Below are 23,922 nucleotides of genomic sequence, written 5' to 3' on the forward strand. Positions count from 1 at the left end.
CTGAGTTTGGTATTAAACCTGAAATCTTTATTTATTATTGTCCTTTAAATATAAAATTTTGTGAATGTGATCTTTCAAAAAATGTCAGCCTTATAGCCTTTGAGAACCATAGTTGTACAGCTGGGCTTCATGAACTTAGACATGGACTGTACTAAGGAACAACAAACCATACTAGTCCCTTTGAGAAGGTGTATTGCAGTAACAATGTTCATTAGTTCTCCCTAAGACCCCGGTCACACTGGATGCAAATTGGCATGCGATTGGCTTGCCATGCGACTTGCAGCCTATTGTCTGCAATTAGAGTGGTCATATCGGTGCGATTCTGACTTCACTGTAAGTCGCACGATTTCAATGCAGGGTTTGATGTGACCGGGGTGTAAGCCTCAATTATGGGATCTATGCATAAACACGCATCCATTCAGCTACATCTATGTTACAGAATTATCTTGTATAATCGAAGCACCATCTAGTGGCCAAAATGCAATTTACTGTTTTGTTTTAGTACCTAAATTCAAGAAAAAAAAGGAATTTTGGCCACTAGAAGGTGCTTTAAACATAACAGATATTTCTATAACCTAGAATACAGCATGTTTCATTGTAGCTGAGTGGATAGATGTCACATTCTTTCAGCAAATTGTTTATACATAGATCCCTATGAGTGTGTTCAGGCACCTGGCTTCCTGTTTTTCATTACTGCTGCCCATTTAGCACTTTTTAAGTTACCTAGGAAAATCCTTTTGATCGCAGGTTGATGTCAAAGGAAGTAGGCATTGATCAACCACTCCTACACACAGGTCTGACCTTACAAGAATATGCATGGCTAAAACATTTACTACATTAGGATTGAGAAGAGGAGGTTTAAAACCCCTGCCAGCTTAAGGTGGCCATAGATGGATTGAAATTTGCCTGGTTCAGCAAGGATTGGCCAAATTTCGATATATGTGTGGCCACTCAATTGAACAGAAATCGAACTACCAATCGGCTTCTGTTCAACCACCCTGTCAGGTAAATGCTTTTCGATCAGCAGCTGCCTTGTTAATCTGTAAATTTTGACAGCTGTTTATTCTGTCATATAACAATGGGGTGGTTTCACCCATTCTTCTAGAATGTGTAGCTGAGGTCATCAGTTTAGTTTTTCCCGGTTCAGCTCGCTGACTGAACCAAAAAAAAAAAAACCAAACCATGTATAGCCAGCTTTATTTTTATTATCTATCTGTTAGGGAGATTTTGTTTCACTTTCTGTTGGACACACAACAGATAATTTGAGAAATTTTCTACAAAATGAAGGGAGTTTCCCTTTAGATAATTGTCACTGGAACAGGTGTCCCCATTGAAAGATTTAGCTGCACCTCTTGTTCTGATGACAGTGCTAATATTTTTCATTACCCACTACTTTCTGTCTTGATTATAATTGCCACCCAAACAAATAGAGAGGGTAAATCTCCCAAGCGGGATCACAGACAACAGTAAAAGCCTTACTGCGGCTCTAATCCTTTCCTAATCAATCCAAGACCTGAAAAATGTTTTGGTTTTATATAAAGTGTTTAAAATTATTTCACATGTTTTTTGCCACAGAAGATTTTAAAATGTTAAATCATATTCTGTCAATTCTCTTGAAGTTCTATTTTCTAGGGAGTTTTGCTCTTGTCTTGACTTTACTGCCTCTTAATTCTCAGTTAATCTAAATACAATTTAACTGCACAGGTTTTTGAATCAGTGGAAGAAGCTGATCAATTAGACACTAGAAGCGAGGAGAGTAAACCATCAAAAATACCTAATGGAACCGTACCTAATGGGACATGCTCTCCAGATTCAGGTCACCCATCTTCCAGAAACTTCTCTATCACTTCTGGTTATTCAGAGCATAGTTTCAGTACAGATGATAATGCATCAACGGATGCCAGCAAAAATGCACTTTATCTGCCTATGAAACCAGGAGGAGCAAGTGGAAAAAAACAGTCTAGCTTGGACAGTATGCTTGATGGTAAAAGGGTCGAAGAGGAGCTTGCTGTTCAAGATAGTTTGGACGCAGAAACTACAGCCAATGAAAGCTTGGATGACTTTTTATCAATTGCTGAAAGTACAGAGGACATTTTGCCTGATAGGGAAACTGCAATGCTTTCTGTTGTGGAAGCTTGGCCAGACAGTGAAGGTGAGAAAGAAAGTTTGGTGGGCAGCGAGGATAATTTATCAGAGGAGCCAGAGATGGAAAGTCTGTATCCACAACATGATTCATTGGTTGTAATTGACAAGACTGTGTCTGAAGTGTCCCCAGTCTCTTCCACTGGAGTAACCTATTCTGTAAGTATCTTACAATTAGCATGCCTGTCTCTGCTCCCTCATGTCTTGTGATAGATTGTAGTTAAAGTGTTACTAAACCTACAACAGTAAAATCAGTCTGCATATGCAGTAAAACATGCTTGTTAACCTAAGGGTTAATCCTAACCTAAGGGGTTAATCCTCTGCAATGTATAAAAACCCTGTTTGATCCTGACTTCTCTGACCCACCCCTTTTCCCAGTGTCCCCCTCTTATCTCCTGATAAGACGTATTGTGTGGAGTCACTCTGCACATGCTCAGTTTGGTGTGTATTGCTAGAGAGGTTTCTTTTTCTTGGGAGATTGCTTGTGAACAACACAGGGCCAATCAGCGCTGTCCAGACAGAGGTCAGGGGTTCTGCATCCTCCTACAGCAGAATGAAAACTCCTTCTACAAGCTTTAACATATGCTTGGCTGGACACTGATATAAGTCACAAGACTGCTCTAACTGCTGATGAGAAAAGGTATTTACAGTTTATATTTACAAAAATAATTGCATTTCCATGTTCTATGTGCTGTGGGAGACCAGATATAGTGAATGCAGGGTCCTGGGTTTAGTAACACTTTAAGTATGCATACAGGGTCCAGCGTTAGAAGGTTAAAGATGAAAAGGGCAATAATCTTTGTTCTAATTTAACATAAGACCACATTCATAACCTTATTATTTTTCTTAAACATAATATCTAATTCCAAGTTAGCTTGTATTAAAAAGCTTAAAAAAGGAATAGTCATTAATGATTAGATTAAATTGAATTTGATATTTTAAGACTTCATTCCTGGAGATGGTATCTTTATATAGTATGCCATTATTTCAATTTATTAATTACAATTCAAGTAGATTTGAACTTGAAAATTCAGCAAGCTATCCAATAATGCCCTGGTCCTCCACAGCAGCTAATCCACATTGGGCAGACTTGGTCACAAGTTTGACCAATTCAAATATTATATTATTTTTGGATAACTAAAAACCTATATAGGTACATAAAAAAATAAGTAAGAGATACTTTTTAAAAATAGAGGAAGCTTCAAGAACCTTCTGCCTCTGATTTTAGACTTTGATTATCGACGAAATGCATCATTACAAGGAAGTACCTGTAAGGTCCTTGTACAAAGTCTTTCCTGATGGCAGCAGGAATGTCTCTGCTATCCATCAGTAGAAGTAGGGGATGTTTATCAGAGGCCTTGAAAATTTTCCTCAGCTAGTAAACCTAGCCCCAGGTAGCACTCACAGGTATGGCCACAATGGTCAATGAATGTTGGCTCCAGTTTGAATATCAAAACCTGTCGAATGAAGAAAGACCCCATGTAAAACTGAATGTCTAAGATGGGTCGGTGGCTGAAACTAAGAACTCATGCAGTAGAGGTGCTGGGCATATATTTAGAAAATTAAGCGCACACCCAAATCCTGATGTAGCCTCCTTCCAACCCACCACCTTTCCTGCCCCCCCATCCCCTTCAAAATTAAAAATTATTGAATGCTTGATATAGATAAAGAAGTACAATGAACATAAATAATGCAAACGAACTATATTTTAAAACTACATTTTAAAAATATTCCATTTTTTGGAAAGAACTTTCAGAGGCCTTCTGCAAAACCTTTCAGTCTTGTGTTAATACTGCTGTCCAAATGTGGTGGTGCCATGGTCAGGCTAAATCAAAAATTATACTCCTATAAACCGAAGGGTTTTTGGGAAGCAGACCAATACATGACTAGTACCATTTTCCAAACTAACACTAATTTCGGCTCATACTACAAGAGAAATACATTTTTAATTTGACTGTTCTATTTCTTTAAAAATGTTTATTAGGGTGCTGCAAGTGTTGGGTAAAAAAAAAAGTTAAGTGAAAAGGAAAAGTCAATATACAGTAGCAAAGTATGCACGGTCAATGTAGAGAGTTGCAGTTGGATTAAGTAATGTACAGTATTAAGGGACACCACAAAGCTCTAAAATGGAATGATTTGCGTATTTTCCAATGTTGTCCTCAAAGTTGAACAAAATGTGCCCCTCCCTTTTTTAATTTTTTTTGTGGCCCTTAAACATGTGGCGGGCTTTCCGTGCAGATTTGTTGTAGTTGACTCCCAGATGCCTGGTACAACCACCGGAATCTTTTCTCCATCAACTTCTAATTGAGCTTAGATTGGAAATCTTCTGAATCCCAAACACTTTGACCTATTCAGCCGATTGGTTATTGGGGTGCCTATTTGACAGGCAGCCCAATCTCCATTTGTGTAAGGGCTGCCTGTCTGCTAGTCACCTCTTTCCACAACTTCCTGGATTCACTTCATCCTTTGCAGCTTCTCCTCTGCTGTCTACTTTCATTTACTAAGGACTACAGATCCTGTGGTGCCTTGTTGCCTGCAAGCAGTGAATCCTCTACCAACTCCACCTCCTGAAACTGCTCCTCTCAGCACTTCTATCGTTCAGAAAGCAGGTTCTATGAATTCTGTGACACGGCAGTGTCTATCAACAGAGCAAAGTGAATACGAGTCATAGAATTCAAGGGATTAAATGTGTGGGGACCTTCACAAAGCAAGTTTACAAACATTTTGACCATAGATCCACTTTGAGAAAACCATATACAGTGAGACATGATAAACATACTGATAGATACATACCTTAACCACTTGACCTCTGGAAGAGTTATCCCACTTCCTGACCAGGCCATTTATTGCGATTGACCACTGCGTTATTTTAACTGACAATTGCGCGGTCATGCAATGTTGTACATAAATAGCATTTGTATTTTTTTTCCCCACAAATAGAGCTTCCTTTTGGTGGTATTTGTTCACCTCCTGAGTTTTACATTTCTTGCACTATAAACAAAAACATTTTCTACTTTCTGCTATAAAACAAAATCCAATAAAAAAAATGTAAAAAACCAAATGCTTCATAAATTTAGGCAAGTATGTATTCTGCTACATATTTTTGGTTAAAAAAAAATCACAATAATCGTACATTAATTGATTTTCGCAAAAGTTATAGCATCTACAATCTATGGTATATATACTGGAATTTTTATTTCATTTCATTTTTTATACTAGTGATGGCGGCGATCAGAGACTTATAGCGGGACTGCAATATTGCGGTGGACAACAGGACACTAACTGAAACTTTGTGGGAACCAGTGGCCCTAATACAGTGATCAGTTCTAAACGTATGCACTGACACTGTACTAATGACACTGGCTGGGAAGGGGTTAAACATCTAGGGTGATCAAGGGGTTAACTGTGTGCCTAGCTAAGTGTCATGGGTACTGTGTGTGCTATTTTTACTAGGTAATGTGCTGGATTCTCCTTTCCCGCTCTGCAGGGAAGGAGAATCCAGCACATTGTCACTGACAGGACACAGCTCTGCCCTGTTTACATAGGCAGAGCTGGGTTTTGTAAGTCTCCTAGACGATTGGCAAGTGCTGGTGCTCATCCATTGGCTGGCACCCACTGATTGGCTTCTGCTGTGACGTGCCGGTGGTGCATGCACGCTCCCATGACCGGAAATTGCAGAATCACATTTATATACATGATTCTGCATAGCATGGCTGCTCTGTAGCAGTAAATCTGCTATGGGGCTGTCGGCAAATGGTTAAAGTGAAAAGCTTAATACTAACTATTCTTAAAAACTGTATTAAAAGTGTTCCCTCCTTTATTCCTTTGTCGAGCTTTTCATGACACAGGGGAGCCAAAGCTGCAATCATGTGACTGGACTAAAAAAATGGGAAGTATACAGATCTTTTTTACACAGGGCGGGTAGCGTAGGTAGGAAGAGAGAGGAGAGAACATTTTTAAGAATTCTATACAAAATGCTAGACAAAATAATTTACTTCTACAATATCTAATTAAACGTTTTGATTCTTATTCATACATGTGTGATGTACTGGACTCCCTTTTTAAATTTGTGCTTCTATACATGGACAGTATTCATAAGCATGTGCCATATCATGAATGACAGTATTGATTTATAGTGGCCGAAAAGAGAAATAAAAATGGAGCCCCTTGAAACTTGATGTAGAAACAGTAAAACCTAGCCAAGAAGTTAAAAAAAAAGTGCAATAAAGTCCCTCAAACATTTCTTTCAGCAGCCATCTGCATGAGCCCTTGACCTTCTCTGAAATGATATACAATTATATTCTGAAACTTTTACCTTAAATTATTTCCACTGATTTGTCTTTCTTCTTGTCCAACAATTTAATTTAGCAAGAAGTGCTGGATATGTACACAATTAACTTGCACCGTATTGAGAAAGACGTCCAGAGGTGTGATCGCAACTATTGGTATTTCACTCCCACCAACCTAGAGAAGCTTCGAAATGTTATGTGCAGGTACCCATTATTTACAAATACTGTGTCATGCCCTCCAAAAACACTTTAGGTTGAAAATACAATTGTTCTTGGGTTGTTTGAGATGCTAAAATAATTCAGAATCCATTTGCAGGTGGATTTGTCATGCAGCTAACCTCCTTCTTATCTGTATTCGACCTGTTTCTAGTACAATGTTTATTGAAATAAAAGGTAGGCATCACACAATGAGTAAAAGGAATATTTGGTACCCATACAATGGAAAATAATAATGAAAGCAATAGTACTACACCAGTGGTTACATTTTAAATGTACAGCACTATAAACCAACTGCCCCGACCAACGGGGCTTGTCATTCCCAAATGATGGGCCCGAGGGACCCAGGTCAGAGACTAAAAGAAACACAAATATAAGGGGGGATGGAAGGGTCCCCAACCTCATCTGCAACTGGGAATGGATTTGGGGGGGGGGGGGGGTAGGAGGGAAATAAAAGGGAAGGAGAGAAAAGGGTAGAAATCTGAGGGGGAGAAGAGCAGTGAGGAAGAAAGAAGAACAAGGCAAGTAAGAAGAAGAGAGAAAGGTCATATTAGCTGGAGGCACCAGTACTAGCTCAGTGCATTTGACCTGTTTCAACCTTTTTTGAATTCCTATAGACTTATGGGAATGTAAAACCTGTTTGAAGCACACAAAGCATGTAAGCACAGGCTTTTGGGGTGTTTTGGAAAGATTGTATGAAAGAAAACCAGTCATAATAAGGTCTTTGAAATAATCTGAACATTCAGTCTAAAATTATCTTAAATCAAAAAGGTTTTGGGTGCACCCCTGGTGCAGTAAGCTTAACACAAGTTATTATTATTAAACAGGATTTATATAGTGCCAACAGTTTGCTCCGCGCTTTACAATATAAAGGGAGACAATACAGAAACGATACAGTTCAATACAAGAGGGTTAGGAGGGCCCTGCTCCTTGGAGCTTACAATCTAAGAGGGAGGGGCTGGTGGTACAAAAGTAATAACTGTGGGGGATGAACTGATAGGAGGAATAGAAGAATCCTATTTAGTTGAAGACAGGATAGGCTTCCCTGCAGAGAGAGGTTTTCAGAGATCGCCTAAAAGTGGGCAGAGTAGGCGATAGTCGGATAGATTGGGGTAGAGAGTTCCAGAGGATGGGGGAGGCTCTGGAGATGTCCTGGAGATGAGTATGGGAGGAGGAGACAAGGGAGCTAGAGAGCAGGAGGTCTTGCAAGGAGCGGAGAGTACGGTTTGGGTGATATTTGGAGACAAGATCGGTGATGTAATTTTTGGCAAAGATATAAATGTCTTTATATGTTATTGTTAATGTTTTGAATTTTATTCGTTGGGTAATGGGAAGCCAATGGAGGGATTGGCAGAGAGGGATGGCAGATATGGAACGGTTAGTAAGATGGATGAGTCTGGCAGCAGTATTCATGATAGACTGAAGAGGGGATAGCCTGCGATTAGGTAGGCTAATGAGGAGGCAGTTACAATAGGCAAGGCGAGATATAACAAGGGAGTGAATAAGTTGCTTAGTGGTTTCAGAGGTTAAGAACGGGCATATCTTGGAGATGTTGCGGAGGTGAAGTCTACAAGATTTGTACAGTGATTGGATTTGGGGCTTAAAGGAGAGATGGGAGTCTAGAATTACACCTAGTACCCTGGCATGAGGGGGGGGGGGACTGATGGTTGTGTTATTGATCTTGATGGAGAAGTCAGAGGATGGGGCACGGGCTGGAGGGAATATTATGAGCTTCGTTTTGGAAAGATTTAGTTTGAGGAAGTGGAGTGAGGTGAGGAGTAGAAATATAGATATGTGTGTCATCAGCAAAGAGATGGTACTTAAAACCATGGGAGTTGATCAAGTGACCAAGGGAGGAGGTGTAGATGGAGAAGAGAAGGGGTCCAAGGACAGAACATTGAGGGACCCCTACAGAAAGAGGAGGTAGAGAGGAGGAGACCGAGTTATAGGTAACTCTGAAGGAGCGCTGTAATAGGTAGGAGAACCAGAAGAGAGCAGAGTCTCGGAGGCCAAGAGAGTGGAGTTTGTTGAGGAGGAGGGGATGGTCAACAGTATCAGAAGCTGCAGAGAGGTCAAGTAGTAAGAGTATGGAGTAATGGCCATTGGTTTTAGCACTTAGTAAATCATTAGTGAGTTTTAGTAGGGCAGTTTCAGTGGAGTGTACTGAGCAAAAGCCAGACTGTAAAGGGTCAAGAAGGTTATTCTCAGTGAGGTAGGAGCTCAGGCGATTGTAGACTAGGCGTTTTAAGAGTTTAGAGGTAAACGGGAACAGGGAGATGGGTCTTAAATTGTTCAGGTTGGTGGGGTCCAGCAAGGGCTTTTTAAGTATGGGAGTGATCTGTGCATGCTTTAGAGGGGTGGGAAAGGTGTCATTAGAGAGGGAGAGATGGAAGATGTGAGTGAGGGAGCATAGGACAGAAGAGGAGGGGGACTGTAGTAGTTGAGAGTGGACAGTATCCAGGGGGCACATGGTGAGACAGGCTTCTGAGAAAACTTTAGTGACCTTTTCAATAGTAGCAAGGTCAAAAGAGGAAAGTGTTGAGGGAGGTTTAGTATAAGGTATGCTAAGTGGGATACATGTCTGTGTAGTGATGTCCCTACAAATTGCATCAATCTTGTTTTTGAAATGATTTGCAATCTTGTATGCAGTGAGTGAGTTACTGGGTGGAGGTGAAGGTGGAGAAAGTAGAGAGTTAAAAGTAGAGGAGAGATGACAAAGGCTGGATGACAAGGTATCAATAAGAGTGACAAAGTAGGCTTGTTTGGCAGCATGGAGGGAGGAATTGTATTTTAAGAAAGCAGATTTATATACTGTGAATGCTTGCTGGGATTTGGTTTATGCGCCACAGTTGCTCCAGTGCACGACTATGTCTCTTAAGATTTCTGGTGTCGTCAGTCTGCCACGGTTGTAATGGTCAGGGCGTTATACCTCGTGTAGTTAGAGGAGCAAGTGAGTCTAGTGTGAATGAAAGCGAACTGTTGTAGACAGCAGTGGCCAGGTCAGGGCAGGACATGGAGAGAGATTCTGTCATAGAGGTGGTCAGTTGCAGAGTAGAAAAGAGAAGGGTTTAAGTTGTGAAGGTTTCTGCGGGTAATTGTTTGCTGCTTGGAGGGATAAGTGTTTGAAGACGAGGACACTGTGAAGGTGATGAGATTGTGATCAGAGGGAGGAAAAGGGGTGTTTGTGAGGTTGTAGGGAGTGCAAAGATGGGAGAAAACAAGGTCTAATGTATTCCCATCAGAGTGAGTGGAGGACTGCGTCCATTGTGTTAAGACAAAAGATGACGTTAGGTTGAAGAGCTGGGATGTAGCCGGGTTGTTCACATAATGGGGATGATAAAATCTCCAAGAATGATAGTGGGTATTTCAGAGGAGAGAAAGTAGGGTAGCCTAGCAGAGAAGTCATCAAGAAAGCGTGACACCGGTCGAGGAGGCCGATAAATCACTGCAATCCTCAGAGAAATGGGAGAAAACAGCCGAATGCAGTGTGTCTCGAAAGAAGCTAAGGATAGAGAGGGAGGGTTAGGGAGGACTTGAAAGGTGCTCAGTGGGGATAGAGGCAAACCAGCTCCACCTCCTTTCCAACAACTGGGTCTGGGTGAGTGGGTCCAGAGGAGGCCTCCATAGGAAAGTGCTGTGGAAGAAGAAGAATCTGCTGCTTGAAGCCAGGTTTCTGTAATTGCTGGTAGGTTAAGGAAGTGGGAAACAAAAAGGTCACGGACAGAGATGAGCTTATTACAGACAGAGAGGGCATTCCAGAGTGCCCATGAAAAACGGAGCGTGGTTTTTAGGAGTATGGGGATTGAGATTAAATTGAGTGGATTGTGGCTATTCCTGGAGGAAGGAGGTGTGGGGGTGAGATAGTGGAGGACCAGGGTTTGGGGAGATATCCCCAGAGGTTAGGAGAAGGAGGGTATATGAGTGCACATGCCTTCCTGTCCTGGTGTTTGGGTCAGCAGGTGAGTAAAGTATTAGCAGGATGAGAGTAGTAGTAGGGAGATGATAGACGTGAGGGTGATATGTAGAAGCTTTGGGGTGGAGCAGAGGGGTAAAGAAATTAGATTTTGAGAACAGAGGATAGTAATATGAAAAGGAGGAGTAGAGGGGGCATATTAAAAGGTAGATGTAGTGGGAATCATACTTGTAGGAGATGTTTCCCAGGGTGTTTTTTTCCAGTTTATCCTATGTGCAGTAGAGTTCTTTGTTGTATCTTCCTGCTGCTTGAGTTATCCTGCTTTAGTTAAACTGCTGTGCTCAACTGCTGTTTTGAACTCCATCAGAAAATGCACTGCTGTTTTGCACTCCAGCAGAAAATGCACTGCTGTGTTCAACTGCTGTTTTGCACTCCAGCAGAAAATGCACTGCTGTGTTCAGCTGCTTTTTTGCACTCCTGAAGACAATGCACTCACGCAGGACAATGCCCCCATCTTTTGCAAAAAGTCAGTGCATAGCAGTGAGACAGTTTAAGGAGGAGATCACACAACTGTGTTTATGCAGGACAATGCCCCGTTTGCGGCTGTGCCCCCCATCTGTGCAAAGTATTTGCACACACAAACAATTCATGGTATAACTGCCACTCATGAAAACCTCTGATATAGGTATCCGCCAGTTCAGCAAGAAGTGTCAGGATGGATCGATTGAAAATGTAGATATACAGCAATACCGCATTAAAAGGTTCAATTTATCGGTATAAAAATAGCAGTTCCACTCACACATATGGAGTAAGTGCTCATTAGTGGCCTCTGATGGGCAAACTTAGTCTGCTGTGGCCAGAGAGCAAAGTTTGACATAGGACTTTACAAAGTGTAGTAACCCAAAATGAATTGCCAAGTAACAGACACTTTACAGCAGTCTGAGGAGTAATGTCTTTACTCCACGGCTTACTGCGATGCCACTGATTTTTGGCGGGTCTCTGACTCCACAGGCTGCCCAAGAGGCCATTGATAAGCACTTCATGCATTTGTAATATGAGTGGAACTCCTATTTTTATACCAATATATTGTACCCTTTAATGCGCTATGTGGTATACATTATCTGTGTTTTCATTAGATCCAGCCCAATACTTGTTGCAGAACTGGGGGATGCTGATATCAGAGGTTTCATGAGAGGTGTTCACAAGAGGTTTTTACAGTATGCCATGGATTGTTTGTAAGTGCAATTATTTGTGTCTACTTTTTTCCACTTATATTAAGCTACCTGCATCAGTGATGCATCTCATGCCTGTCTTTTTGTGGTTGCCAGTCAATTGTGACATCCGTGCTGCCAGACCTGGACTTTAAGCTATACTTATTCTTCATAGATTGTTTTGAACATGTGCAGTGACCATAGGGAGGAATCCTTTAAAGGCAAAAGCACAACTGAACACAAAAAAGTTTTTTTATTCTAAAATTATCCTAAATATGCAAGTTTAATGTTTGTATCTCCCCCCTTATTTAACCTAACTTACTTTATCAAAGGATGACCCTAGGCTTGGGAAGTTACTTGAGGTCACTTGAAGTCTGATAATTGCTGTTTTTTCCAACAGCCTAGTTGAGTGTGCATAACAAAATAATATAAAGAAGCCCTGTGGCTAAAAGAAATGTAAACAAGTTAAGGGCTCTGTGTTTAATACATTTGTGGTTCCATAAGACCTAGAAGACAGCGTGTTATCAGTGTAAGTTTAGGCATCAGGTACAGCAACTGTCAGACTTCAGCAATCCTCTCAGCTCTGACTCGAAGCTCCAAGAGTCATTCTTAGATAAGGGTAAAAACAAATATTTTATTAGGTAAGTCTGTAGAATTATAATAATGCAAGAGTGTGGGTGCAGAATGAATATTCAGACTTGCAGAAACTCAGTTTCTTTCTGGTTCTCATGTACCAAAGAATTCTAACAGGATTAGTGCCCCATCATTGGTGTCAGTGGGAGGAATATTGCCCCATCATTGGTGTCACTGGGAGGAATAGTGCCCCATTGTTGGTGTCAGGTGGAGGAATAGGACCCCATCGTTGGTGTCAAGTGGTGGAATAGGATCCATCGTTGGTGTCAGCTGGAGGAATAGTGCCCCATCATTGGGTTTTTTACTACCCCTGCTTACCTCAAGGTAAGTTCAGCATGTTTTAGATACTCACCCATCCAGTGGATCCAGCACTGTCCAGCTGAGAACCTCTTCTCTTCTGGAGGCACTCTGTCCCATGCCACCATGTTTGGCTGTGGAGTTATCGATAGGCTGCTGGCTGTTCCAGGTTCAGCCAGCATGCCTCCCTATGATGCGTAAATAGGCCCGCGCCCTCCTCCTTTCCTGATTGAAAGTCTATGCCTCCTAGGATATATGATGTGCTCTAGGAGGCTAGGAAATCAAGGAGAAAAAAAAAGCTGGAAGAGGGGTGGACCAGAGGGATGAAGTTTTTCAGGGTGAAGATCCGCTTTAACAATAAGATGATATTAATAACATAATTGACGGGTATAGCAATTAGGCCTTACAAAGTGATGTTTGGTTTCTAGGAGCAGTTTCATACTTTCATTTGAATTCTGGTTTTTGATTATGAAACTAGGTTCACAGTAAATAAGGTAAATGTATATACATTTACTGGCCAATTTAAGAATAGATTCATTTTCACACTAGATTGTTATTTTCATTAATACCATGTTGAGTATTGCTGCTTGCCAGTTGTCCTGCTAATGTTATTCTTCTTCTTGTACCTTTTTCTCAGCTACGTGTGGCAGCACATTGAGATTGGATATGTACAAGGGATGTGTGATCTGCTGGCTCCACTCTTGGTAATACTAGATGATGGTATGACATATTAATTTTCCTCAAACTGGAACTTCACTCTCTCAATCAACATTGGCAATTTTATTTATTTATTGTGTTTATTTATTTCAAGGGGTACTTACTGTATATAGCGCTGTCAATTTACTCAGCGTTTTACATATATACAGTGGGGATCGAAAGTTTGGGCACCCCAGCTAAAAATTTGCATTAATGTGCATAAAGAAGCCAAGGAAAGATGGAAAAATCTCCAAAAGGCATCAAATTACAGATTAGACATTCTTATAATATGTCAACAAAAGTTAGATTTTATTTCCATCATTTACACTTTCAAAATAACAGAAAACAAAAAAATGGCGTCTGCAAAAGTTTGGGCACCCTGCAGAGTTAATATCTTGTAGTGCCCCCTTTGGCAAGTATCACAGCTTGTAAACGCTTTTTGTAGCCAGCCAAGAGTCTTTCAATTCTTGTTTGAGGTATCTTTGCACATTTTACCTTACAAAAGTCTTCCAGTTCTTTGAGATTTCTGGGCTGTCTGTCACGCACTGCTCTTTTAAGGTCTATCCATAGATTTTCAATTATGTTGAGGTCAGGAGATTGTGAAGGCCATGGCAAAACCTTCAGTTTTCGCCTCTTGATGTAATCCCCCGTGGATTTCGAGGTGTGTTTAGGATCATTATCCATTTGTAGAAGCCATCCTCTCTTTAACTTCAGCTCTTTCACAGATGGCATCAAATTACCATCCAAAATTTGCTGAAATTTTATTGAATCCATTTTTCCTTCTACTCATGAGATGTTCCCTGTGCCACTGGCTGCAACACAACCCCAAAGCATGATTGATCCAACCCCATGCTTAAGAGTTGGACAGAGGTTCTTTTCATTAAATTCTGTGCCCCTTCTTCTCCAAACGTACCTTTGCTCATTCCGGCCAAAAAGTTCAATTTTAACCTCATCGGTCCACAGAACTTGTTTCCAAAATGCATCAGGCTTGTCTATATGTTCATTTGCAAAGTTCAAACGATGATTTTTGTGGTGAGGACGTAGAAGAGGTTTTCTTCTGATGACTCTTCCATGAAGACCATATTTGTACAAGTATCTCTTTATAGTGGAATAGTGTACCACAACTCCAGTGTCTGCCAGATCTTTCTGGAGGGATCGTGCAGTCAAACGTGGGTTTTGAATTGTTTTTCTCACAATCCTGCGAGCTGTTCTGTCTGATATTTTTCTTGATCTTCCAGATCTTGCTTTAACTTCCACTGTTCCTGCTGACTGCCATTTCTTAATTACATTCCGAATAGAGGATATTGACATCTGAAAACGCTTTGCTATCTTCTTATAGCCTTCTCCAGCTTTGTGAGCGTCAACTATTTTCAGTTTCAGTTTTCTAGACAACTGCTTAGAAGAACCCATGGTGCTGATTGTTGGGGCAAGGTCAGATAAGTCTGGGCATGTAAAACCTTTGAGATTGACATCACCTGGTCTTCCCAGACGATGATTGAGAACAATCCATGACACTGGCAGGTCTCAGCTTTGCAAAGGGGGCAGTGCATGCTATAAATTCTGCAGGGTGCCCAAACTTTTGCAGATGCCATTTTTTTGTTTTCTGTTATTTTGAAAGTGTAAATGATGGAAATAAAATCTAACTTTTGTTGACATATTATAAGAATGTCTAATCTGTAATTTGATGCCTTTTGGAGATTTTTCCATCTTTCCTTGGCTTCTTTATGCACATTAATACAAATTTTTAGCTGGGGTGCCCAAACTTTCGATCCCCACTGTATATTGTATATTCACATCAGTCCCTAACTTACATTCATACATACACATTCTAGGACCAATTTAGACAGGATTCAATTAACCTACCAGCATGTCTTTGGACTGTAGGAGGAAACAAGTACCCAGAGGAAACCCATGCAGGCACAGGGAGAACATGCAAACTCCATGCAGATGATGCCGCGGTTGGGATTCGAACCAATGACCCTAGTACTGCCAGGCAGAAGCTATAATCATTTAGCCACTGTGCTGCCCATGCTATTTTAATATTATGCTGCTAGCATTAGTAAATAGATAGGAAAGTATATCATATTTACTTGTTTTAAACTTTTTTTTACATTTCTTCAATTAATCCTGGTTTCCTGCCTAGGCAAATGATGTCATCCCAGCAGTTTTCAGGAGGGGAGGAAGGGTTCTCAGCTGAGCCAATGCCTGAGCTAAGCGCAGATGAATTCCAGGAAGTAAATGCTACATGAATCATTTGCCCTTACTCAAAATGGCCACTGCCAGAAATGCTAGGGGGTGTTTTTCAAAATTATTTTTAAGCAAAATAAAACATGGCGACATGGATAGATGGGTGAATTTGTGAATTTACTTTGGATATTAACAATTAAGTAAATAGCATTTTTGGTTTGTGGTGCTCAAATGCAGTGCAGTTCCACTTTAACTGCCCATTTTAACTGTTACAGTAAATTGATATCAGTTTTTAACAGCCCATATTTTATTTCTTGACCTTCTATAGCTCTTCTAGGTTACCCCTAGCCAGCAGCTCTATGTCCAAGTAGAAGCTTAACCCCTTCACGCTGGCGCCTCCCAGCCCTTTAAGAGTTTCAGAAGCTGGGAGGTGGGGTGGGGTTTAGGGTCATGTGACCGGGAAAGGTCCCGATCAAAAGAGGAGATTGGGACCTTTCCGTGAGTACCGGACATATGTGATGGGAGCGTGTAGGGCGCGCTCTCGGCACATATGTCCTTTTTTAATAGAACGCAAATGTGTGGCCACTCAGCGTCTAGGCCCAGACGCCCTGAGGCTGAACATTTGCGTTTGGCCGGCATGAAGAGGTTAAATTTGAGGATAAAACTAGCGTATTCAATACCCAACTTTATCCCCATGTTATCCAAAATCTGTACTCACCTACTTAGCTGTCCTCTATTGTCTCTAAACCTGAGAACTAAGTGATCGTGTGAAAAATGGAGACATGAAGACACTGCAACTGTTACTGATCACTGTACCTGCCATGATTGTTCCACAGAGGCCCTCGCATTCAGCTGTTTCACTGAACTCATGAAAAGGATGAACCAGAATTTTCCTCATGGTGGTGCCATGGATACACACTTTGCAAATATGAGATCTCTAATCCAGGTAAGTTTAGGGTTTTGTAATAAATGTTCAAAGATTAAGAAAATTTACAGCCAGTCATTAATCAAAATGTATCAGTTGTTATGTGAGTAACAACGAAAAACACATAAACATTGGGGTGGATTTACTGAAAGAAAATAGACTGCACTTTGCAAAAGCAATTGCACTCACTTTCCCCAGAGCTTAGTAAACATGGTAAAGCTTCACTTTATAAAGAATACCCAATCAAGGGCAAGGAAAATTTTAAAAAAAAACAGCATTTTTACTTGGATGCTGGAAATCAGCAGATCTTTGCCATATTTACTAAGCTCTGGGGAAAATCAGTGCAACTGCACTTGCAAAGTGCACAGTTTATTTGTCTTTAGTAAATCTACCCCATTGTCTTAAAACACCTTGGAATCCTTTAGGCTTCAGATGCTGAAGATTTGAACCATTTTATTTGTTTTTACGTTCTTTATTGAGGCTAGTTGTACAGAAGAAAATCTAAATAAAATATGGCATAGCAAAGCAAAGTGTGATTTACATTGTTATATAAAAGAGTGGTTCTGAAGAGTCCAAAACTTACATATTGCACAGTATTACAGGGTTAATGAATAAGAGACATAGGAATACAGAGGTGTTGACTGAGAGACATCACAAACAAATATTTCACAGCACACTTACCAGCTAGCCTGCAATCAAACCAAACTGATCATGTCTAACAATTCACATTAAAAACAGAGGGTTTTGTTGCACACATGTGCAATTATATGTGGAGGCCGAGTGCCGATGTCAAGGTTTCTCTGTACACATTGGATGCCCAGCAAGAGCATGTCTTCTGCTCCTCTGTATATAGGCCTAGACTCTCTACCAGTTGCTCCACACGCACACCGTTTATATCAGGCTGGGACCTAATGAAGATTGTGAGTGGTTCTGCAGCCAAAGTATATAATGGGGAGAGCGGACAACGATGTCGTGTTCCCCTGAATAGAGGGGAAGGATGATGGAAACCCAGCCATTTATCAATATGTACCATTTTAATTTTAATCTTCTAATACACATGATAGCCCAAAGTAGATGAGATTCACCTGGTTAGGGCGCATCATAATATTCAAGATAAACATATATTCCAGATTATTATACTATATGCAAATTATTACAATTCCTTTACCAAGTCCATTCTAAACAATAGACTTCATTTGGAATGAAAAGATATTATGTTTATTAACATCGAAATGCTTACTAGACTCATACTGGTGTGCGGATTGAGTATCCCTAATATAAAAAACAAACTATGATGCAGTAATGCTTTCCAGGTCCCTAGACTGACATTTAAAGTGTTACCAAGTCCACAACAGTAAAAACAGTCTTTATATGCAGTAAAGCATGCTTGTTCTACTCGCTGTGGAATCTAAGGCCATTTGATTCTGTTTTCTCCTCTTGTTCAGATGTCCACCTGTTATTTCCTAATAAGACAGGCTGAACCCGTAGCCACATGCACATGCTCAGTTTGGTGTGTATTGCTAGAGAGTTTTTTGTTTTTTTTCTTTGGAGAGTGCATGTGATCAGCACAGGGCCAATCAGCACTGTCCAGACAGAGGGTCAGGGGTTTTGCATCCTCCTAGAGCAGAAAGAAAACTCCTCCTACAAGCTTTAACCAGTGCTCTGCTGGACACTGATAGAAGTCACAAGACTGCTCTAACTGCTGATGAGAAAAGGGATTTAGCAGTTTATATTTACTAAAATAAATGCACTGGTGTGTGCTGTGGGAGACCAGATAGAGTGAATGCAGGGTCCTGGGTTTAGTAACACTTTAAACTCCACCCGTTAGATATTTATGTCCATATTATGTTTTTTATTGTTGTCTTTGAATACCAATAATATATTTTATAGGAGAAAAAACACAAACACATAAATTCCCACTGCAGTGCACCTATCTGTAGAATTAACATGCCCATCCCTAAAGCATATTTCCACTGTTGCAATCAAATTTGAGAAAGTCCCACTATATGTTGGTGTTCCCAGGAGGAGGTGTCATGGCAGACTGCAAGATTTTTTGCAGTGTTAGAGTGAGCCTGTCCCAAATTCTGTTCTCATTAACAAACACTGTGAGAAGCCCAGCCGCTACACTTTTAACCCTTTGTTAGGACTGACTGTTCAAAGCTTTTTACAATTGATAATGAAGATCTGCCTGCACATTGTAGAGAGGGTAAATTATGGCAAATACAGCTGCCGATCCCACACATAAACAAAGGGAACCACCTAGGATTTTCCTTCCTTCTGCAGCAACACCTATAAGCACCGTTGTGTGCCACAACTACAGGTAAACATAACACATCTATGAATAAAGTAAGGCACCGTAGAAATGCCAACACTGACCTGACACTTTAGTACATTCTCAGTCACTGACACGGATGAAATGCAGATTAGAAAAGTGGAATAAAAGTCAGGAATCTTTAACTGCATACTTTTTAATGTCACAGACTTAAAGCAGGATTAACCCCCCCCCCCCAGATAATGCGATACTTTGCAATTTACCAGTCTTTAAATGTGGTGACTGCATTAGTTTTCTTGTTTTTAGGCTTTTATCCCCTTATTTTCATCTAATGATCCAGCCAATAACATACTGCTGTAGGGTGGCAATTACCCGGTCATGCAATGCTGCACCAAATGAAATTTGTCCTTTTTTTTCCCACGAATTGAACTTTTTCGGTGGTATTTGATCACTTGTGCATTTTTTATTTTTTGCGCTATAAACAAAAAAAACCTGACAATTTTGAGAAAAAAAACTATATTTTTGACTTTTTGCCATTAAACATGTCCAATAAAAAAAAAATCAAATTTCATCATAAATTTAGGCCAAAATGTATTCTGCTACATGTCTTTGCTAAAAAAAATCCCAATACATATATACGTGATTTTGCGCACCTGTGCCGCCCTGTAGCAATATAGCAGTCATGAAGCGGTTAAAACAGTAAAAAACTATTTTGGTAAAAAAAAAGTTTTGAATAAATGAATAAAAGCTAACCATTGTAAGCACCCCTGTCTGTGTTAAATGGTGTGTCCCAACACTGATACTTTTGCTAGACAGCTTGATCTGGTATTGGAAGTTAAAAAATAACAGTCTTACCGAAAGGATCACCAAGTAAGAATACAGGAGAGGAGAAAAAAAACGACTAATGCAGACATTTAAGCATTAGTAAGTTGCAATATTCTACATTATTCCACTTTAAACTATTGAGACAGTCAGCATTAGAGCCAAGCAACAAGCATTTTTAGGAGATATCTGCAAAGACAACATCCATATTTATTTCCCTGAAAGGTTTTCTTTTAATGAGATCATCATTCCAAACTTAGTTTTGGATAGAGTGCAGAAGGGTTGGAACCCCTGTCAAATATTATATTGGTATCAGTGTCCCCAGTAGAGAGTTTTTTCTTCATCTCTCCTGTTCCAGTGATGGTGATGTCTGAAACAGTAGAGCTCTGTATATGGGGCACTGCAATGTCAAGACTTGATGACAGAGGGAGCAAGTATTAGAACCTCTGTCAGTGTTTTACTATTATAACATTATTGTGCAAATGACAATTTTTTATGTACACTGATAACCTCTATCTTTTCTGTCTTAAATATTTCAATTTCAGATTCTGGATTCTGAGCTTTTTGAACTCATGCATCAAAATGGTGATTACACACACTTCTACTTTTGTTACCGCTGGTTCCTTCTGGACTTCAAACGAGGTGAAGAATTAAGAAATGCTTGATAAAGGGATATATTCATACTGTCACACTTGAATGTGTAGGGCTACAGACTGCCACCATGCTTGCCTGCCAGTGAAACACATCTGGACCCTAATTCGTGCTCTTCTTGTGACATTTGCCCATTTTCGATTGTGAAATTGTATACCCTAACCTAAACGTACACTACTAGAAGAGTAGGGTGCAGTTTCACTTACACTGCGGTAGGAATAAGGTGGGAATGAAAGGGGGGTGGGGTGGCACAAGGCAGCTGACCTGAAGTGGTAGGAATTGCACTGCAACTTCCGCCTTGCACCCTTCACTACACTCCTTGGTGTTTCTGGATTTTTGCTTGATATTCTGTCTCTGTCATTTAAAATACACCTATGATAAAAATTTATAGACCCTTCATTTCTTTGTAAGAGGGCAAAGTTACAAAATCTGCAGGGGATCAAATAATTTTTTTCCCCACTGTATGTATACGTAGAGGCTTCTAAGAAGAGTATTATGAAACAATTGTTTTATGTGAATATGAAATACAACTACAACTGGCCTTGTAATGTTAAGTAAACAGACCTTATTATTAAAAAGTTCAGACAAAGATTTACAGAAGCTGAACCAAAAGATGTGCAGTAATATTCACAGGAACCGCAACGTTTTCAAACTAAAACATTTGGATATATTATTATTATTATACAGTATTTATAAAGCGCCAATAGTTTGCTCAGCGCTGTACATTACAAATGGGGACAGAACATGTGACAGAACAATACCAATACAATGCAAAACATGAGGGGATTGAGAGCCCTGCTCCTTGGAGCTTACAATCTAGGAGGGAGGGGATAGTGGTACAGGAGGAGATAGCTGTGGGGGATGGAGTGGTAGGAAGAGTGGAGGAGGTCAGCAGGTTAGCAGGGGGTGGGGTAGGCTTCCCTGAAGAGATGGGTTTTCAGGGTGCGCCTAAAGGAGAGGAGAGTAGGTGATAATCTGATGGGTTGGGGCAGGGAATTCCAGAGGATGGGTGGCACCCTGGAGAAGTCCTGGAGGCGGGCATGGGAGGAGGAGACCAGGCAACTAGAGAGAAGGAGGTCTTGTGAGGAGCGGAGTGTGCGTGCTGGGCGGTACTTGGATATTGGGTCAGAGATGTAGTACGGGGCAGTATGGTGGACAGCTTTGTACGTCAGTGTTAGGATTTTGAATTTGATCCGTTGCGCAGTCGGAAGCCAGTGGAGGGATTGGCAGAGGGGGGTGGCGGAAACGGAGCGGTTGGAAAGGTGAATGAGTCTGGCAGCCGTATTCAGGATCGACTGAAGCGGGGATAGCCAGCGGCGAGGCAAGCCAGTGAGGAGGGAGTTGCAGTAGTCGAGTCGTGATATGATGAGGGAGTGGATGGGCTGTTTAATGGTTTCTGCGGTTAGGAACGTGCGTTATATATAACTGTTCACCTTGTGGGCAAGTTTTTGAAATTATGCTTGGTGGGGTTCTACATAGACATACTGAATAATCTGAAGTGCTGATTACTTTTGGCATTCCATTTAGGTAAACCTCAGTATGAATTGCTATTATAGAGAGAATTTGTGTGACTTCATTTTCTTCTCAGATCAATAAATGGGGAAAAAAGAACTGTTTCTTCTAGCTCTACTGCAGGAATGGAACATTTTGCAAGCTTCCTGGGAAGAAAGTTATCAGTGGCTGCTCTTCCCTCTGAACTATAATTTCCAACTGAGAATTATTTTAGAATACCAAGTGATAGATATTGTTGCTTACTGTATATGTCTCTATTGTGAGATCTATATGGCTGGGTAAAACCATAATGCCTCGTTCACACAATATGTGCAGAAAAACAGATGGAAAACCACACAGATTTCAATTGCAGAGAATGTAGTTTTTACATCAGTTTTCATGTGTGGTTCAGCGAGTTTTATACATGTTGCAGATTCCTGGGCAGAAAAAAATCTGCACATGACACTAGTGTTGTGGTGTGAACAAGGCACATAGAGAACAACTGTTTTCCTTGTACCCTTGTAGAACACATGCAGAAAAACTCATGTCTCTGCACACTGGAGTAAATGAAGCCTAAGACACCATGGGCAGGAAGAAAGGGGGTTATGTTAGTTTGCATATTGACAGTGATTGTCAGTGTTTTATGAGGCTTCTATTTTTCTGTTTAACAGAACTGGTTTATGATGACGTGTTCTCTGTATGGGAAACCATCTGGGCTGCGAAGCAGGTGTCCTCTTCTCACTTTGTGCTCTTCATTGCTTTGGCTTTGGTAGAAGTGTATCGTGATATCATTCTGGAAAACAATATGGACTTTACAGATATAATAAAGTTCTTTAATGGTAAGTCAACTTCACAAGCTATTCAATGTATACCTTGAGCTGCATTTGTAGGTGCTGAATTAATTAAAGCTAATGGCAGTATCCTTGTTTTAAAATTGTCTGTTTGTGCTGGCCATTGAGGGACGCAGCTAAAGTGGATCTAAATTTTTTTTACCTTAACGCATTTCCTGCATTAAGGAAAAAAATGTTTATGTAGCAGTATCGCCCGCTTGCTTCCCCCTTATACTTACCTTAGTCCTCACTTGATCCAACGCTGTGCCCACATGTAGCGACTTCTAGGAACAGGGGAGTGCGGGCTATGTATTTCCATTGATGTACGCAGTGCAGAGAGGCATAGCTCCAATCCCTGCATGCAAGGGTGGCTCTATAGGATGTTGCAAGAGAAAGGAGCCACCCTGAAAAATGAAACTTGGGGCAGTGATCATGGCACCACCTTAAGCTGGAATTAAGCAAAAAAAGGCTATTTACTCAATAAGTGAATAAATCAGCTACAGAGTAAACCCTCTTAGGTTAGCACCTAGCATCTTAGGTGCTAGGACAAGGGTTAAGTGTTAGGAGAAGGTTAAAAGTTAAAGGCCTAATTAGGAGGTAAAATAAATGCTGCTCCTCCCTAGATACAGTATTGTGAGTTTTTTCACCCCAGGATGGAATTGTGTAACTGGCAGTATCACTGGATGAAAATAAAGAACAAATTGCTGCAAAGCAAGCCACTGCCAGGGCTTGGAAGAAGCCCTCAATTGGGTTCACAGAGGTGAGGAGCATTTTGACCACCCATATGGTCCACGAGAAAATGACCAGTATACTCCATGACTCTCACTCCAAATTCCTCAAAGTGTAGAGCATGTGGTGGTGTTCTGCCCTCCCCACTCTGCCCCTAACCAGTCTTCTGGACCACTGTGGAGCTCCACCTAACCTGCAGGTACCTTCTTCTCCTACCTAGCCCTGCTTTTCTTCTTCTCTTTTTCCTGACAACTTTCTGCCTTTTCTATACTTATTTTCTCCCCTTTCTTCCCCACCTTTCCTTGCCCAACCTTCTCCGCCCTTGTTTTTTTTTTCTCTCTCCCTCCCTTATGATTTTAATTTTTCCCCTCCAACAAGGAATGGGAAATCCTACTCCTTTGTTTTGACCAAACCTGGGCCATGGTGCACGGACACCACCGGAAGCTAAATGCTGTTGCTCCTTTGGATAGTCCTGAAAATATGCTACCTCTGTAATGACATATTTTTTGAATTGTCTTGATCCCCTGCATGGGACTTGCCTATTCAGTTTGCTCTTTCCGTCTCAAATGAAAAAAAACCGATTGTACCAGAAAATAAAGGAAAAAGGCCTGTAAAAAC

General features: G+C 40.8%; 1 protein-coding gene across 2 annotated transcripts in view; it reads left to right on the forward strand.

The window, feature by feature from the left end:
- Window positions 1–23,922, forward strand: part of SGSM1 (small G protein signaling modulator 1) — a 283,179-nt gene that overhangs the window by 247,331 nt on the left and 11,926 nt on the right. For both annotated transcript variants that reach the window (XM_089684112.1, XM_089684111.1), the window contains 6 exons: window positions 1,705–2,301; window positions 6,511–6,635; window positions 13,339–13,421; window positions 16,421–16,530; window positions 20,149–20,245; window positions 22,417–22,584. In XM_089684112.1, coding sequence (XP_089540238.1) covers window positions 1,705–2,301; window positions 6,511–6,635; window positions 13,339–13,421; window positions 16,421–16,530; window positions 20,149–20,245; window positions 22,417–22,584 — 1,180 coding nt within the window. The remainder of the gene's footprint in view (window positions 1–1,704; window positions 2,302–6,510; window positions 6,636–13,338; window positions 13,422–16,420; window positions 16,531–20,148; window positions 20,246–22,416; window positions 22,585–23,922) is intronic.

This window comes from Staurois parvus, unplaced genomic scaffold, assembly GCF_062004578.1.
Source record: "Staurois parvus isolate SC_StPar_1 unplaced genomic scaffold, SC_StPar_1.0 ptg000336l, whole genome shotgun sequence".
Taxonomy (NCBI): domain Eukaryota; kingdom Metazoa; phylum Chordata; class Amphibia; order Anura; family Ranidae; genus Staurois; species Staurois parvus.